This window comes from Phalacrocorax aristotelis, chromosome 1 (genome assembly GCF_949628215.1).
Source record: "Phalacrocorax aristotelis chromosome 1, bGulAri2.1, whole genome shotgun sequence".
Lineage (NCBI taxonomy): Eukaryota > Metazoa > Chordata > Aves > Suliformes > Phalacrocoracidae > Phalacrocorax > Phalacrocorax aristotelis.
In genome coordinates this window covers 129,447,267-129,463,231 of record NC_134276.1, presented here as the reverse complement: position 1 = coordinate 129,463,231, position 15,965 = coordinate 129,447,267, and the positions used below count along the sequence as shown (strand labels likewise).

Below are 15,965 nucleotides of genomic sequence, written 5' to 3'. Positions count from 1 at the left end.
TAGGCAGTACTACTTGACTGACCTTATAGAGAAAGAAAGATTACAGATGGAAGAAGGTCTTAGGGAGACTGTGTCAGTCTCACAGTTAGGTAGGTACAAATGCATTCCTGCCAGGGTCACAGCTCCACTGTTGACATGTTTGACTTAGAAGTACTTTAATTATTTTTCAAGGTTGATCTGTCTTCAACATAATGTTTGAGCAACAGCTGAAACTAATTTCCCTACTCAGTCTAACCTCCTGCACAAAGTGACAGCCTTAGGTCCTATTCAGCCTGAATTACTTACAGCTACAATAAAAACATTTAAACAGTGGTGGATCAGGCCAGAAAAAAACCCAAGGACTTTGGTATCAGAGCACCTAACAAAACCAGAGCTTTTCTCCTTTACTTACGAAATATTCTAGAAATTCTTAACCCAAACACATTTATTTTACTCAAATTCACAAAAGATATTTACAGAACTATAACTGGCTTCAACACTTTCTCAACATACAGTACATCAGAGGCCTGTCTGACAGAATGGGTTGCATCCCAATTAACACTTAACTATAAAGCAGCACAGAGCTATCCACCTATGGAACAAAGGTTCCAGAAAACTTGGTCAGCTTACTGTTAAAGAGACCTTGAGCCCCAAGGCCCGAGGGCTGTGAGGTGGGTCTGGCTCAGTAGTTAGTTTTACAGTACTTTGACAATTTTTTACAGTAAACCACAGCCTGTTTCTTAGCTATCATACCCTATTCCCAAAGCCTTTAAGACTTAGAAGAAAACAGAAGAAAAGTGAAATGCATAAAAGACAAAAATTAGTCTCAGGTGGTGCAGATGCCACACCACAACAGGAGGTAGAGGCTGAATGCCCATATGGATGCTGCCAGGCTGAGCCCAAACACTGCTTTTTCTTTTCATTTGCTTAAGAAAAGGGGGGAACATATCCAATGTCCACAGTGATGTTGGTATAAAGAGGATGCTTTGTCCTGGAAAGGAGCTTGAACTCTAATGAATTCATTCCATCATCCTTCCATGTTTTTCCAGTGTTGTGTCGGGAAGTAGGCCTGAAGAAGGAAGAATACCTGCAGTTAGGCAGAAGAACAAAGGTGATGGTTGCAGCTAAAGCTGCAGAAGACAGACTTCCAGAACAGGGGGGTAAGGGCTTAGCACATGAAAGCTGCTAGCAGAAAAGCCCCAACAAAACTCTTCTCACATAATACAGACTAGAGAGAGAAGGCATTTTATAAGACTAAACAAATTAGATTAAATTCACAGAGTATTCTAGACAGGGAGGACAATTTGGACTGCAAACCTAGTCAGACAGGGAGACCAGTGAGGTGGCAGCTACAGTCTGCACAAAACCAAGAAACTGGCAGCAGGGAGTGCAACACAGAGGCTTGCAGCAACAGTGTACATAGGCTGCTGTAGGTAGGTTTTGAGAGGGTTGTTATGGAAACCTGAGTTTTGATATGATGGAGGGAAGCCTGCACTGTCATTATGAGAAGCCTTCGCCACACTTGACCCAATACCCTCCTCCAGCTCTTTTATGTAAAACTGGGTTTTTGCTAAGGTCTCTCATGTAGCACCTTCCTCATGTCTTCAAGCTAGAATGCTGCTTTCCACTATTTTAATGGCACAATGTAAATCTGCACAGATTAAAGCGCAAGCTTTTGTTATAGGGAAGTTGTGACAAAGTGACTCTTCAACCTGAACTCTCCTTGTTTACAAGGCAGCAGTATTTTTTTAAAGCTTTATTCCCTGCATAATTTGATGCTTAAGTCTGAGGTGTGTTAGGTTCCTAGCTAGCATGCGTCCTTAACATTAGTTTCCTGTTTTTTTCCTAAAAGAAGCCCTTCAAATGCAGAGACAGGAGCAGAATGGTTCAGTTGAAACTGAGAGCTGCCTTTAAATAGCCACACAAAAGCATTAAAAACAAGCAGTGGCTTAGATATACTTCTTGCCTGTTCTGACAAAGAAGATGGTAACAAACAGTCAGCCTACCACAAAGCAAAGGGTATCCTCCTAACTGCACCCCACCCCCAGAACAGTTACCTTCTCCAAGGCTCTTGTGTGTCTGTCTCTTCATTGTAGTCCATCACTTTGTAACGTCCAAGGTGAGGTGATGTCCGGACTATTTTCATTCCTGCTAAACGAATCCTTTAAAAAAAACAAACAAAACCTTTCCTTAGGAATAAAGGTGCCATTTCTAGGCTTAGTTACAGGGAAGTTCAAAGTCAGAGATGATTTTCAGTGTTAATGCAATCAGAGCAAAATGCAGAAGCTGAATGGAACAAGTTTAACACCACAGTGCCACAATATCTTTAGCAAGTTCCAAGCATGTTTGGGCTAGAAAGCTCCCAGCTGCAGTATGCTTTAAGAGGGTACAAAGAGGATTGCAGTAAGCAGGGAACGAAAAACAGCACACAGAGCATTCAAGAACAATTCCCATGAATCTGACAACTGAGCATTATTTTCACTTCCTTCTACGAGCAGAGTTTTTACTGCCTAGAGGTCTCTCACCTGAACTTAAAAAACAACAAGCAAACTTGCAAGTTTCTCAAAGGAAGCCAGTCCTGAGTTTCAGATCCAGATTAAGCCCCTCTCTATTCTTTGAGAACTGCCACTCATTGAAACGGCCTGATTAGAGGACTGGCTTCATAAGATTGGTGATAAATGTAGGCACCAGACAAACACGTGAGCTGCGCAGCTGCAGGACAGTTACATAAGAAAGTGAACCAGAGGTTCAGAATTCCAGAACGGAGCTCCTAAAAACAGTGCTTTGGGTGACTTTCAAGCAACCCAGCACTGATGGCATCTATGTTAGTTTACCAATAAAAAATGCCTGTAATAGTGCTAGGGCTAGCAAGACTCTCATCACAGGGCAGCCCTTGCATAGAGAAAATTCCTGTGAAAGCAAGAATGAATGTTTGCTCAGTTGAGGTTATCTGACTGGCATATTGGCAACATTTGATTCCCTTCCATTAAGATCTGGTACAGCGGCAAGCTGCACCGAAGCAGGAATATTATAAAGCTGAAACAGGCTACAGAACTGAAAACATTTTTTAGTCTAGAGCCATCAAATGATTACAACACTTCAATGAGAATATCACATACTGTTACTTCAGATGGAGTTTTAGACAAGGTTTCTTGTTTTCTGAACGTAAGGTTATTGCACATTCAATCAAAAAGACAAGAAAAAGCAAGAACACTAAACTAGCTTTGCTGTTACAGTTTTTGCATTGCAAGATTAAACTAAAACCGTAATATGAAACAGTTAAAACACTCATTTACTGTTAAAAAAACCCTAGACTTTCCTGTAGTTGAAAATGTTAACACATAAGTGGTTCCAATTAGAGTAGTGTTTTCTTCCAATAAAAGGTAGATCCTGCTGTTTGCTAGGACTAGTATTATAGAGTACTCCAGTCTGCCAACCATAAGTAGCATCCAGCATGTTTTTTCACTAACTTTGCTTTAATAAGAAGTATCCCAGTAGAAAAAAAAAATTTAAATGTCTTCACAGAGGACTTTTTTTCCTCTGACATTTCCAGGTCCAATTTCAAATACTAATGAATGGTAATAAGTGCTTGAGCATCTCCTAAAACCCAAATCCCAGTAGGTGCATCAAGCTGGCCATTCAAAAAACAGCCAGCTCGTTCCTCACTTCTGCAGGTTGAGACTTCAGAATGTGAATCAATCATTAACAGGCAGTGTCCATGGCCTCCATGGACCTACAGGCCAGAACCCTGCTAATCATTAGTGTAAGTTCTCAGAGAAACAAGATACGGTTTACTCCCCTTGAAGAAAGATTTTGGGATCACGTAACCTTGCTGTAGGAGATTTCTGTAAGGAAGTGCACTCATATGCAGAGCTGGCGTGACTCTTTACCACTGGTACCAAAAACCACATTAGATGACTAAGCTGTACTAAGACCAGCTGAATAGACCCAGCATTGTAGTGTTTTATGTAAAGAGCTATTTTCCTGGCATTCCATTCCTTTAGTAAATGCTGAATCTCTAAACAACGGTACACCCCTTTAGTTAGCTTTCTCCAAAAGAAAAAGGTGTAATTCTGTGTTAGAAAATCTGACTTTCAGTTCCCAGAAGAATACTGCTTTATAAAACCTCCTACAGTCCTTGAACACAACATTCCACCAAAACCGTGTAACTTGTCACACTGTGAAAGACCAAAAATCACACAAGGCCTTTATTGTCAGTTTAGTTTTATAAACTCCCCATGAGCTTGCCTCAGCACAGGATGATGAAGGTGCACAGTGCAACTACAAAGCTGAATAAAGAAGCTACAGCCATGATTTTGTACTTAAAGAATTTGCATTAGGCACAGTACCTGGAACTAAACTCATTGTATTCACTTCTATAGCGTGCTGCTGCCATGGCAACTGAAGTGCAAGAAAAAACATCAGATCTTGCTGACACCGACTCACAATAGTACACAGGCTTCTCCATCACCCAGTGCTGAAGACAGAAGTTAGAATTCCTTGCGTTCCTTAATTCCAGGTGCTGGTAATTAGGTAATACTTGGAGGAACCTAGATGCACTTAACATAACTTAAATTCCCAACTGTCTGAGAATTATTAAGTACCTTCTTGGTTTTCTTATTCATCAGGCTCGCAGATTCCTTCCTTCCCTTGGGGCTGCTCATGTCAATGGAGTCACTTGTCAGCTACTGGTGGTTATAACCCCTTGGACGCACTCCAGAGCAAGTGAAGGCACAAGGATGTAACATTCTGCCCTCCAGAGCCTGAGGAAAGCTTTGTCCTCCCAGCACACAATGATTGGATTCATAGATTCTGAGCGTCTCCTGTCATTAACCATTCCCAGCGCCAACAGCATTTTGGATTATAACGATACTGCTGCACGTTAAGGAACAACATCTTAGTTCCCGTCTTAGGGTAATGCTACGTGTTTCACTAGCCAGCTTGGCTCTATTTTAAGCCTGTCCTGTGCATTAGTACCTTGTAGCAATGTCGTCATTTTCACCACCACTGCCCCAGTATGTGTTTGGAAACCCATTCATCTTCATGTAGTGTTCTGGAGTCAGAGCAGATACGCCCCCAAAAAAGGACTTGTATGGCAGACTAAAAGAGAAAAAAAAAAAAAGAAGAAAAAAAAATCCATATTGAAGGCTAATACCAGTCCTCCACAAACTATCAAGATTCAAGTCACACATATATTAACTGCACACCTTACAGACACTGTCATTACAATGCCAAAACCCAAAACAGCAAATCCAGTATAATTCCTATAATTTTCCATCTCCCACATCATTTTCCACACGTTCCCTGCCCCGAGGACCCAAAGTAAAGCTGGTTTTGAAATTCACATCGTGGGTCAGTTCAAAATACCTGCATCCTATCACATAACTTCCACGTGATCCAGTAATTCCCACCCTGTACTTTTATTCTGGAAGGAAAGACAAACAGAAATCTGCCAGTCATTTGCCAAGCTGAGCTAACAGCGGAGCAGGGAACTGTTCAAGATTGCAAGCTTAGGTCAAGAATACCCTTTTTCTGGGGAAGTCACTACTGCAAAACTAACAAACAGAAAACCTTTTAAAGGCTGTATCTTTCACTGTCCTCGTTCATACTTTCTATGCAGAAAGTGAACTGATCAGAGTATGTACACCCAAAGTGACTGGAAGCACTTACGTGTACTGAAATTTATCCATGGCACTAGCCATATGCTTGGGATAGTATTCATCGCAAACATACAGATTATAATCATTCTCAGGTACGAGGTTGACATCATGCAGGAGAAGGCAATCCCAGTCTTCATCCTTCAGGGCTTCCCGGACACCAACGTTAAGCAGCTTTGCTCGGTTAAATGTACCATTCCCCACCTGGAAAAGAAAACCTATGTTTCTTCACCAGAACAACAAAGACGAGAACTCAACTAAAATTTATGTCAGTAAAAAAGCCTGATGCAGTTGAATGAATGAATACCTGCTGCAAATTTCATGCTCCAGGCTGCAAAAATTTCACCTGTTCTCTTGACAATATTCTCAGCAATTGTAAGCTTTGCTGTGTCAGGGGCTACATACCATGGGCACCTGAACAAGGCTGACTTTTAAGGGGCCAGTAAGTCAATCCTCACACATCAACAATCCTCTGCACATCAACGCTTTTGCCCTGATTACTAGTTGTTAAAGCTTAGAAACGAGGAAAAAAAAGAAATCTTGGTCAAACAAAAAGGCTTCTCCCTTCCTATCAACTATCAATTAGTTCTAATTAATGAATTCAAAACTGGCTCTCTCACCACTGATCTTTTGCAACACCTGTCCACATTAGGTAAAAATGTCTGTTTGACCTGCATAGCTGCCCCACAGCAGGCTCAAGCCAGATGTTTTTATTTGATACAGACTAAAAATATTCAGCTTCACTTCAGCAATTATTCTCAACAGTTTTGCTCAGGAGCCACACTGATAAGTTACAGACAAACCACATTCAACTCTTGAACAGCTGAAAACGCAAGTTACCACTTAATGACACATTTATCTCTCTAGAAGACAGAAAAAGCAGAACCAATCAATAGCAGAATGATCTTGGCAAGTGGTATGAACTTTCAATCATTAGCAGCTGTGGAGACGGGATAGCATATAACTGGTCTGCTCTAAACCCATGCATAAAACAGTACTTTCACATTTCTTGGTCAGAACCTAACCCTTTACTGGGAAGCTCAGCGACACCACCAGGCACATCTGATTTAGATTTACCTGCTGAATCAAGTAGATACTGTAGCTGAGCTGCTGGCGCTGCAAGAAAGGATGAATATAGTAGAGAAGATGGTGAAGGTACTTCTCCTGGTTCCTGTAGGCTATAAGGATGGCTGATTTGTAGCGGGGCAAGCAGTGAGGTGGCCTGTAGCGGCCACCAGGCTGAACAAAAGGATTTTTTCTGATGATTGTTCTCTCACTAGGGAGCACCCTGAAGGTGATGGTTAAGGGACCAACTGTAAGGACAGACAGAAGAAAGAAAAAAAAAAGAAAAAAAAATCAGTGGCATTTCTCAACCTTCATTCAAACCTATCAGATAAGCTACAGATGTTTACTACTTCAGACGCCAGCCCCACCGTAGCACAGAAGAGCGAACGATGCCACACAGACGTGCCCAGGCGATGAATCCCACCATTGCCTGCTGGTCACCTCCCCCCCCACAGCTCCCCACTGAGGGGTGCCAGGCTCAGCACCAGGCCAGCCGGTAACCTGCCAGAGAGGCACCCCAAGTCCCGGTGCAGCCCAGCAAGCCTGGCCCCGCTCTTGCACAGCTCGCTTTGCCCTGGTATGGGCTCCCAACTACATGAGCAAACCTTTTGTCTTGTGTTGCTTTGATGGGATCCTTGAATAAATGTATTCACTCCAAGAACAGTGTGGGAAACAAATCAAGATGAACAATCATATCTGCTTTTGCCACCCATATAGAAAAAGCCTCTAAGCCTCTTTCAGAGGAGATTCAGGGACAAAGGTGACCAAAAGGATATTCAGCAGGTTGGGGGAGAAACAGTTTAAAGCTTGGACGAATACAAATGCTCTAGGAAATGTCAGCTTGATCATAAAAAAAGTTTCAAGTTCAATCTGATGTGATGATCACATGCCACGAGGGAATGTGATACACAGCGATAAACAGGCAGTACTTCAAAACTTTGGGAGCAGCAGATGACAGAACTGAGAAGGAAGAAAAGAAATGTTACGTATTTGCAAAAACAGGTGCAGGGTGGCAACAGAAACTACGTATGATAGTTTTTCTACTCAGCACCTCGATTCTAAATGCAAAACATATCCAGTATGTTTAACAGACATATTTCCTAATTTAAAAAGAAAGTAATTCTGCACTTTTATCTGAATCCTTCCATTCTTCAGATGGAAAAAGCTTGACAAGTCACAAGTAAGAAAGAATCAAGATAAAGTGTCAATCACCATTTTAACACAGGTCTCATATTCTAACAATATGACCAAACAAAAATTCTACAATTATTTAAATGACCGTCCTTCTGCATAGTGAGAAAAGGTTCCAGAACTAGAGAAAAGTTATATTTATATGCAAATTGGTGTGTCTTAATGTTTTCCAACCACTATCAACTTCTAACAAAATAAAGCACAAATGCAGAACAAGATTAAAATCTATTACTTAAATGAATTAGGAAGAAACCTTTACCTAAATCACAGTTAAAAGCTGACAATTTCAAACGACAGCTTTAAGTAGGCCCAACAATTCTCGGCAGGCCACGCAACCCAAAGACAAAATATTATTTTGCACCAGAAGCCTGTGAGGCAAAAACCTGTTGGGGTTTGGTTTGGTTTTTCATTTTTAAGTAAGTTTTTCTTTTCCTTCCAAGCTCACAGTTAACCCTATGGCTGTCTTAAAGCAAGTTTTCAGTATCTTGTAAATCAGACTCCATCTTAAGCCACTGAAATAAATTATTATCTCAGAAAACTTCTGATAGTGAAGCCTGAGAGAGGAAGAGCAAATATTTAGGCCTGGTGTTCAGTAGCTTTCATTTGAGCAGGGGAAAGTACGGGTGTGCCTGAAGTCTAAGTGTTCAAGCAGGTGAGTCCAGAAGATACTTTGTCCAGCCCATCCTACATTTGAGCCTCTGCTACAACTCTAACGAAAAAACTTGAGCCTGTGTTCACCCACGTCCTGTTTAACTGACACAGAAGGAAGCAACATCCCTCCACTGTCTCGTCTGGGCTTTTTTGAGCACTAACGAGGCTTAGGGACTAAATTTGGCCCAAGATTCACACTGGCCTTTCAGAACTGGCAAACATTTTGCTTTTATGTGGAAGTCGGTGTACCTCTCATTTCTGATGGGCAAACCTATACACGGCAAGCGTCTCCTTTTCCTCCCCAAGGAACACACGTAATGGCATTTCCTGAAGGTCGGTCTGAACAGCCACCAATCCCGTTCCTCACACTGTCAAAAAGGTCTAGCCGCTGTGAACCCCACTGCATGGTTTGTTTTGGGTGGTTGGTTGGCTGGGTTTTGTTTGGTTTTAAAAGGAAAACCTGGATTTTGCTTGTCAGCAAGATCGTGCAATAGCTGACTCTCAAGTATCACTCTTCAATCCTTCCCTAAGTATCTAAAACACAGGAAGAATTTGATTTTGACTGTGTTACCCTCAGTAGGAAACTGGAGTACCTTACCACACCTTTGTACCTGAAACAGAGAATCATGTTGTGGGCCCATGAATCTAGGTCACATTTATTGTTAAGATTTTATGATGTCATTACCTACTTCTATGCATTTTCCTGTTCTGCCTTTAAGACCACCACATTTCAGTCCAACATTGTTTTTAACCTGTAACTTATGCTGCTTTTTAGATTTATGAACTCCCTGATTATCTACTCTTTTAACTGAAGCACCATTAACCACTGATTTGATGACAACTGGAGCTTGCTAAAGAAATGTTATATTCAGATTGGATTTCAACTCCAGATCATTGCTCCAAGGAAAATATAAGAAAGGGAATTAATCCCTTTTGTTCTGCCACAAAAGCAGGGTTTTGCTTTCTATAATATAATCAGGCCTTTTTGTACTGCAGATTAAGATTCTGTAGCAATAAGCCTTAAATTCAAAAAAATGCAAATCTAAATTTGGACCTAAGTGTATGAATAAGATAATGTGCAATAGTTCCACTCCTGTTGTCTCCTTCCATCCCAAGTGTATGATTTATGAGGGTAATATCTGCATTTTTCAGGTTTTTTTGAGATGCCATGTTCTCCTGAGCTGCCTGGCTCTATACCTCAAACAACGCAGCTCAGAAACTCAATCTAGTATATGCCAAGAAAACACAGAAAAAAAGAAGTTAGTCTGTGAGTTATATCCCCAAAACCTCTGGCTGCCCTACGCTCCTTGGCTATAAACTAAATTCTGGCTCTCAGATCTCCTTCCTGCCCAACTAACAAAAGGCTAATGCACTGTAATCCAATTAAATCCCAGATGTGAACTGAGCAGTTGCAGGCTGGGCAAAATAGGGAAAAACAAAACTGCTAAAGCGCAGCTTTGGGAAAGGAAGAAAAAGCCAATTTTAGACATGGTAGAAAGTGCAAGATTCCCATTCAGACAAGGTACAGAATCAACACCCTGAAGCATCCAAGCAGTTTCTCCCTGGCCTGGGTCCTAAGCTCTCTCTGTGTCTGTACCATCACACAGAGGGTGTTTAATTAACATTAAACTTTAGTGTGTAGAGTTAAAACTCACACTTCTCTGTCTATATTGTTAGCTGGTGCCAGTGACAGCATAACCCTGCTTGCCTTAAGTTCTAGGCAACACATTTGACTATCAGGGGGATCTATTGATTTTGACCAGATCCATCCCACTTTCAGAAAGAAGCTACGTGATTTCTAAACTCCCTGCTACACCTTTAGAGTGTATAGCAGCTATCATTACTGAGTTCAACCAGAATAAGCAGAACTTACACAACCTAAACAAACTGGAAGAGTAGCATGGATGAATACCTCACTGAGAAAGTGCAGCACCACACACTATATTAATAAGAGTCATATTTGTATAATTCTGCTACTGTTTGAATGAAAGAATAAAAAAAAGGTAGGCCAACAGCCTTAGTTTAAGCACTATTTTCTAATGACAGAATACAAGGCTGCCTCAACGGCAGCTGAAAACAAATCTCAGCATTACCACCTTTTTACTTCTCTTTAAATCCAAGAGAAGAAACTCTAGTAGGAGAGCATCCATTAGGAAATGCAGCAGGAGCTACCCAGTACCACAACAGACGGTCACGCTCATTAAAAGGTTATGACAGAGGGGAGTGAAAGGGAGTAAGTCCTACTGGGGGGGGGGGGGCGGGGCTTGGAAAAAAATTCTTCTACAGCATGAGCATATTTAAAACAGCAGAGTTACAGACAGAACTTTCAGCTATTAAATTCCTTGAGAGCCAAACCACTCGTTCAGCACAAGCCATGCATTAAGAAAGGTACCGCTTCGAAAAAAAAACCAAAACCAAAACCTGAGTCTTCTAGCATCAAGCTTCTTCCTGGTAAGAGGAAAAGATGAACCAAAACAAGTACCACATCTTGCATGCAGCGTGAGAAAGTCAGACTTTGAATTTAAATGCTACTTAGTTAAGTTTGAATAAGCAGAACTCTAGCATATAAACACCTTGCTTTTTCCAAAAACAAAAGAGGAGGAAAAGACAACTGGTTATTTGTGCAGAAACTTTAACCTTTAAGGGAACTTGAGTAATTTATTCACAATTTTATTAAAGACACTGACTATCTAGCACAATGCTTTTCAAGTTGTCAGTCATAAAAGGTTCAACGGACACCACTATGCATTAAAAAAGTAGCATTAGTCAGCAAGAGCCTAATTCCTCCAAGGGAGAGATGTTTAGCAATTGAAGTATAATTCTTACTCCACCACCCTGGAACAACCAAGGTGGTGTAGATTCAGGGGGTAGGAAAAAGACAGATGAGCTGCAAGCTGATCTTACATTCAAACAGTTATCAAAATGATCTACTGCATAAGTGGAAAAAGTGCTGCACTTCATAAAAGCCCTGATGCAGAAACCATTTAAGCCATTTGGCATTATTCCAGTTACTTTAACACACTTTGGAGTGGACACAGTGACTTATTACCAGCTCTGAATTGGAGACTGAAGCCCTCAAGAATTGATTTGAAATTTCATTTAATGGAGTTTATGAAATTAATATTAAAAGGCATCATTCTCTCAGATATAACACTTCCAAGAGAGATCAGTCCCATGAGAGAAGATGATAACAACCAATCATGACATATAAAAAGTATTTATATATCTATTCATATGTGCCCATTACATAAACAACAAAGGACAGGCATCTTTCAGAGTAGCGTACATTTCTGGGCGGGGTGGGGGAATGGCCCAAAACCACCCAGAATAGGTTGGCACATAGTAATACCAGAAGGAATAATCTACTTCTTATATTTAAAGGGAGATATCACCAAGAAAATGTTAAGTTGGTAGCAGAGTGCTCATTTTTTCTTACGCTGAATCTGTATTAATGCTCAAATGATTTGTGTTTCACAGCAGCAATGCTTCTTCATATGTTCAAATCCAATTTTTTATTCAGCAAAACTTCCACAATTACTTTGCCTCATATTTTCTTCTCCCAGTCAACTTTACTGTTTGTTTCTGTCTATAACTAACATTACGTTTTCATCTTAGCTCTGAAGTACGACATGCAGGCCAATCCCCTCTGTTCTCAGCACTCTCAGGGATGGGCAGAAGCAAGAGATCTTAGAAAGGCTTCACAGCTCTGAGAGCACCGATTAGTGTAACGTTACTCTGTGTCTGCCTCCTCCACATACATCACTACTCTTGCTTATCTCATGGTTTGCAGGCAAGCTGCACAGAACTGCACTTGGGGGGGTGGGGGGTGTTTCGACAGGTTTCGGTTTTTTTGTTGTTGTTGGGTTTGGTTGTTGGTTTGGGTTTTTTTCTGAGACCAAAGCTTTCTCATTTTACTCTTTTCAGGGCAGCCATAGTGGAGATAAGCAGGATGCAGGCACAGTTCTGCTGTGCTTTTTCAAATAAAACAATTAAGTTGGAAACACAGAATTGTAGCTTCCAGAAAGAACTGACGGGATGTAGCTAGAGCTGGTGATGAGCAGAGACCACACCAAGACCATTACAACTGGCACCTGTGCAAAAAGGCTCTGTACTACTAGTATTCCAGTATTTACTTAGTAGAACTGTTTCCAAGGGAAATGCTGAGGCATATACCCAAAAGTGATAGAATTTAATCATACATACTGCATGTGTCTCATTTAACTTCAGCAACAGAGGAAGAAAACTTCCCAAAAGAACAAGCAGCATTGCGAAGACTGCAGTCTAAAAAGGCTCATCCAAAACATCCCAGCAGTGTTCCCTCACCTCAAGTAACTTACTTGACATGAGAGTAACCACAGCACTGGCTTTCCACAATACCTCCGCCTGTGAACCAAGGTCAGCCATTTGCCCTTACTGTGCTCCACGTGCAGTCATCCGCTTTCCCAGAACAGCAGCGCCCACTACTAAGTAGCACTCCCAGGCTAGCCATATGCAAGACTGAGAGATGCGGAAAACCAGGCAAGGGTAACTTACCACACAGTACTCTAATAAGCAGGAACCCCCAAAGCAGCTGTGAGCGCATGCTGACAGGATTCATCCGTTCCTGGCTGGCTGGGTGAAACTGATTTGCTATTACCAGAGGCGCACCACCTTTCTACCAACAAACTCGTTTTATAGGTTTGGGTTTGTATTTACTTAAAGTTTCTCAACTTTAAGTAAGTAGTGCAGTAGCTGGATTAATGCTGCCTCTAGGACCAGCGCTAACTTGGTCGTAGTGTAAAAACAAATTAACCTGTGACCAGACTTTTAAGCCTAAAGGAGAGGTTTCTACGTCTAAAAGACACACAAGCATTATGGATCGTCGTATCCCTCGATACATAGGCCAAAAAGATCACCATGAAGAGCAAGGTGCCAAGCTACGTTCTCATACAAACTATTTAAAGCCAGCTTAATCAATTTATGTTGAATTTTAGGCTTGATATAAGGCTGAGACAAAGAACCCATGAGTTACAGAGAGTCAGAAGTCAAAGTTACGCTGTTACCAGAGCACAATTGTTCGCACGTTTTATACAGAATTGCCAAGAAAGAAAAAAAGGGTTACTAACTTGGTATTAACACCATCCACTGCTTTCACTCTTGTTCTACAGTGTCTGCATAGCCAAATCCTTAATATTGGAAGTTTTTAGATCAGAAAAATACTTTTTCTCATATAAGCAATAAAAATGAGCTAATTAACACAGGAAAGTTTTGTCAGTGTACGGATCACACCAGTATACCACTTTTAAAGTGCAGAAATTTCTAAAAATATACAACTTACAAAGCGTTCAGCGCTAGCTATCACGTACCAAGCAGCTTTTTTGAAGGCTACCAGTTTATACCTACCAAATATTGGTGACTGCACCGAGCAGTACGGCGTAGCTTCGTCATCAGGAGCTTGGGTAAACAAGCTGAGGTTTGTATACACATCATGAGTTTTGGAGTAATCCAGAGCCTGATGCGAGTCCAAAAGCCCACGAAACACATTTGAAGGTCCACCTCGGTAGAGTATCACGATAAATATTGCTTGGAAGACAAACAGAAACAGCAGAAAACAAGGATTTTCGACACGAGAGAGGGACATGGCTTTTAGCCCATGCTCTGGAATCAGACCGGTGGGGAATTTAACTTTCTCCGTTCAGGGCTGCACCGCTGTGTGCGGAAGACCTGTTCCTCCTCCTCCTCCTCCTCCTCCTCCTCCTCTTCAAACTTCCCGAGGCGGCAGCCTGCTCTTCTGGCACAGCTTCGTCAGGACGCTTCGAGCCAAACCGTCCCTTCCCGCTGCGAGCTCTGCAAGCCGGACTGGAGGAGGGAAACCCCGTTCGAGCCCCGGCAGAGCACAAGGGTCGCGCCCCCCCCACGCCCACCGGAGCCGCCACCACAGCCGCGCCCGCGCTCTGCGTGCCGAGGAGCCCGCGCCCACCCCCGCCCGCCTTCCTGCGAGACTACAGCTCCCAGCGTGCAAAGCGGCGGCAGGGCGGGGCCCGGCCCAGGCGTCCCGCCGCGCGGCATGCTGGGAGATGTAGTCCCCCGGGCGGCCGGCGCCGTCACGGCCCTTAGCCGGCGGGGCCGCCCCGTGACGGCCGAGCAGCGGCGCTGCGGGGCGGAGGGGAGGCGGGTAGGGGCGGCCGCTGAGCTGCACCGCGGCTCTTCTACCCCTTCAACCCACCGCCGCTGTCCCAACCCTGAACTGCTTAGTGAAGTGAGCAGAGAGAGGTTAAACTGAAATGAATGCACTACGCCTGAGGGGACCGCGGCAGCGCAGCCTCCACAGCGAGGGACCGACCTCCTGGCACGGCCTTATTGCCCATAAAAAATTTTGGCTTTTACACCCACCTCTTTAGTGGCTGATTTCTTAATGAGATGGCGCTTATGAGATTGTGCTGTCAGTCCGCCTGCCTGCCTGGGGTTGCAGACAGGAATTGTTTTAGAGCCTGGTACTGCTTTATGCTTTATGCTTGGCGATCCTCCCTTGGGTTACAGTAGGAAATTGCGATGTAGGAACATCTTGGGCAAGGCCTGTCTGCTTCCATCTGTCTCGGAGGCAGGGAGAAGCTGGACCTGCTGGAACTGTCCTGCACTGGCAGCTCTGCTGCCTTCCTGGCAGCCAGGGCTTAGTCGTAAATACCAACACCTTGTGTCCATTCCTGGGCACAAGAAGCAGGTCAGCTGGAAAGGCAACAGCCAACCCCAAGCTGTATTTTTACCTATGTGTATATATGCTCTTAAGACTGAAAAACTAACATGCAACTAGCCAGATCAGCTGTCTGCGAGGAGCCAAATAGCATGTGTATCTGCATGGGCTGGGAGACCTGAACCTCCAGGAACATCTCCTTCAGGAACCTTCCAAAACCCAGTGCAGTTCCCCTCCTTCCCCTTCAGCCATGACCACTGAAATGGGTGGACGAGAAATCACCAGGAGCCTTCCAAAACCAAATGCAGTTCCTCTCCTTCCCCTTCAGCCACCATATCCAAAACAGGTGGATCAGAAACCACCACAAGCCTTTTTTTCCCATGAGAGCAAGCAAGTATGGACTGGAGAGCAGAGTACAGATCAGAACTTCATAGTGCCAGCAGGTCCAAGCCTTTTCAAGGTCACAGTGCTCCTGTTTTATACAGAGCTGTTGAAAGCTGGGGGGTGTTTAGAATTAAAAATTAATCGGATTGCTTAAATGCAAAAAAAAATATTTTAACTGTCTCCACTGAAGCGTGGAAGGGAGGTGGTGGGCATTTCAGCAACCCCTGGGCACAGATTTATTGAGGGCAGTGATGGAGGAAAACAATGTGAGACTGGATCTGTAAGAAGCAGGCACCGGGCTGTCTTCACAGTCAAAGGTCTGCCTTTCTCATTTTCACACATCTGCCTGAGAAATTAAATTGAATGCA

General features: G+C 42.9%; 1 protein-coding gene across 3 annotated transcripts; it reads right to left on the bottom strand.

The window, feature by feature from the left end:
* Window positions 1-406: 406 nt before the first annotated feature.
* Window positions 407-14,542, bottom strand: LOC142063274 (beta-1,4-galactosyltransferase 3-like). Of its 3 annotated transcripts, none has more exons than XM_075106829.1 (6): window positions 13,926-14,542; window positions 6,714-6,949; window positions 5,650-5,840; window positions 4,957-5,079; window positions 2,037-2,141; window positions 407-1,048 (listed from the first exon to the last, which is right to left on the bottom strand). In XM_075106829.1, exons 1-6 carry the CDS (start codon window positions 14,161-14,163, stop codon window positions 907-909), a joined length of 1,035 nt encoding a protein of 344 aa, XP_074962930.1. In that variant the 5' UTR covers window positions 14,164-14,542; the 3' UTR covers window positions 407-906. The 3 variants fall into 3 exon arrangements, with proteins under 3 accessions (XP_074962930.1, XP_074962950.1, XP_074962939.1); XM_075106849.1 differs by lacking the exon at window positions 13,926-14,542 and adding an exon at window positions 12,881-13,025; XM_075106838.1 differs by lacking the exon at window positions 4,957-5,079 and having other exon boundaries at window positions 13,926-14,291.
* Between the last annotated feature and the right edge of the window lie 1,423 nt (window positions 14,543-15,965).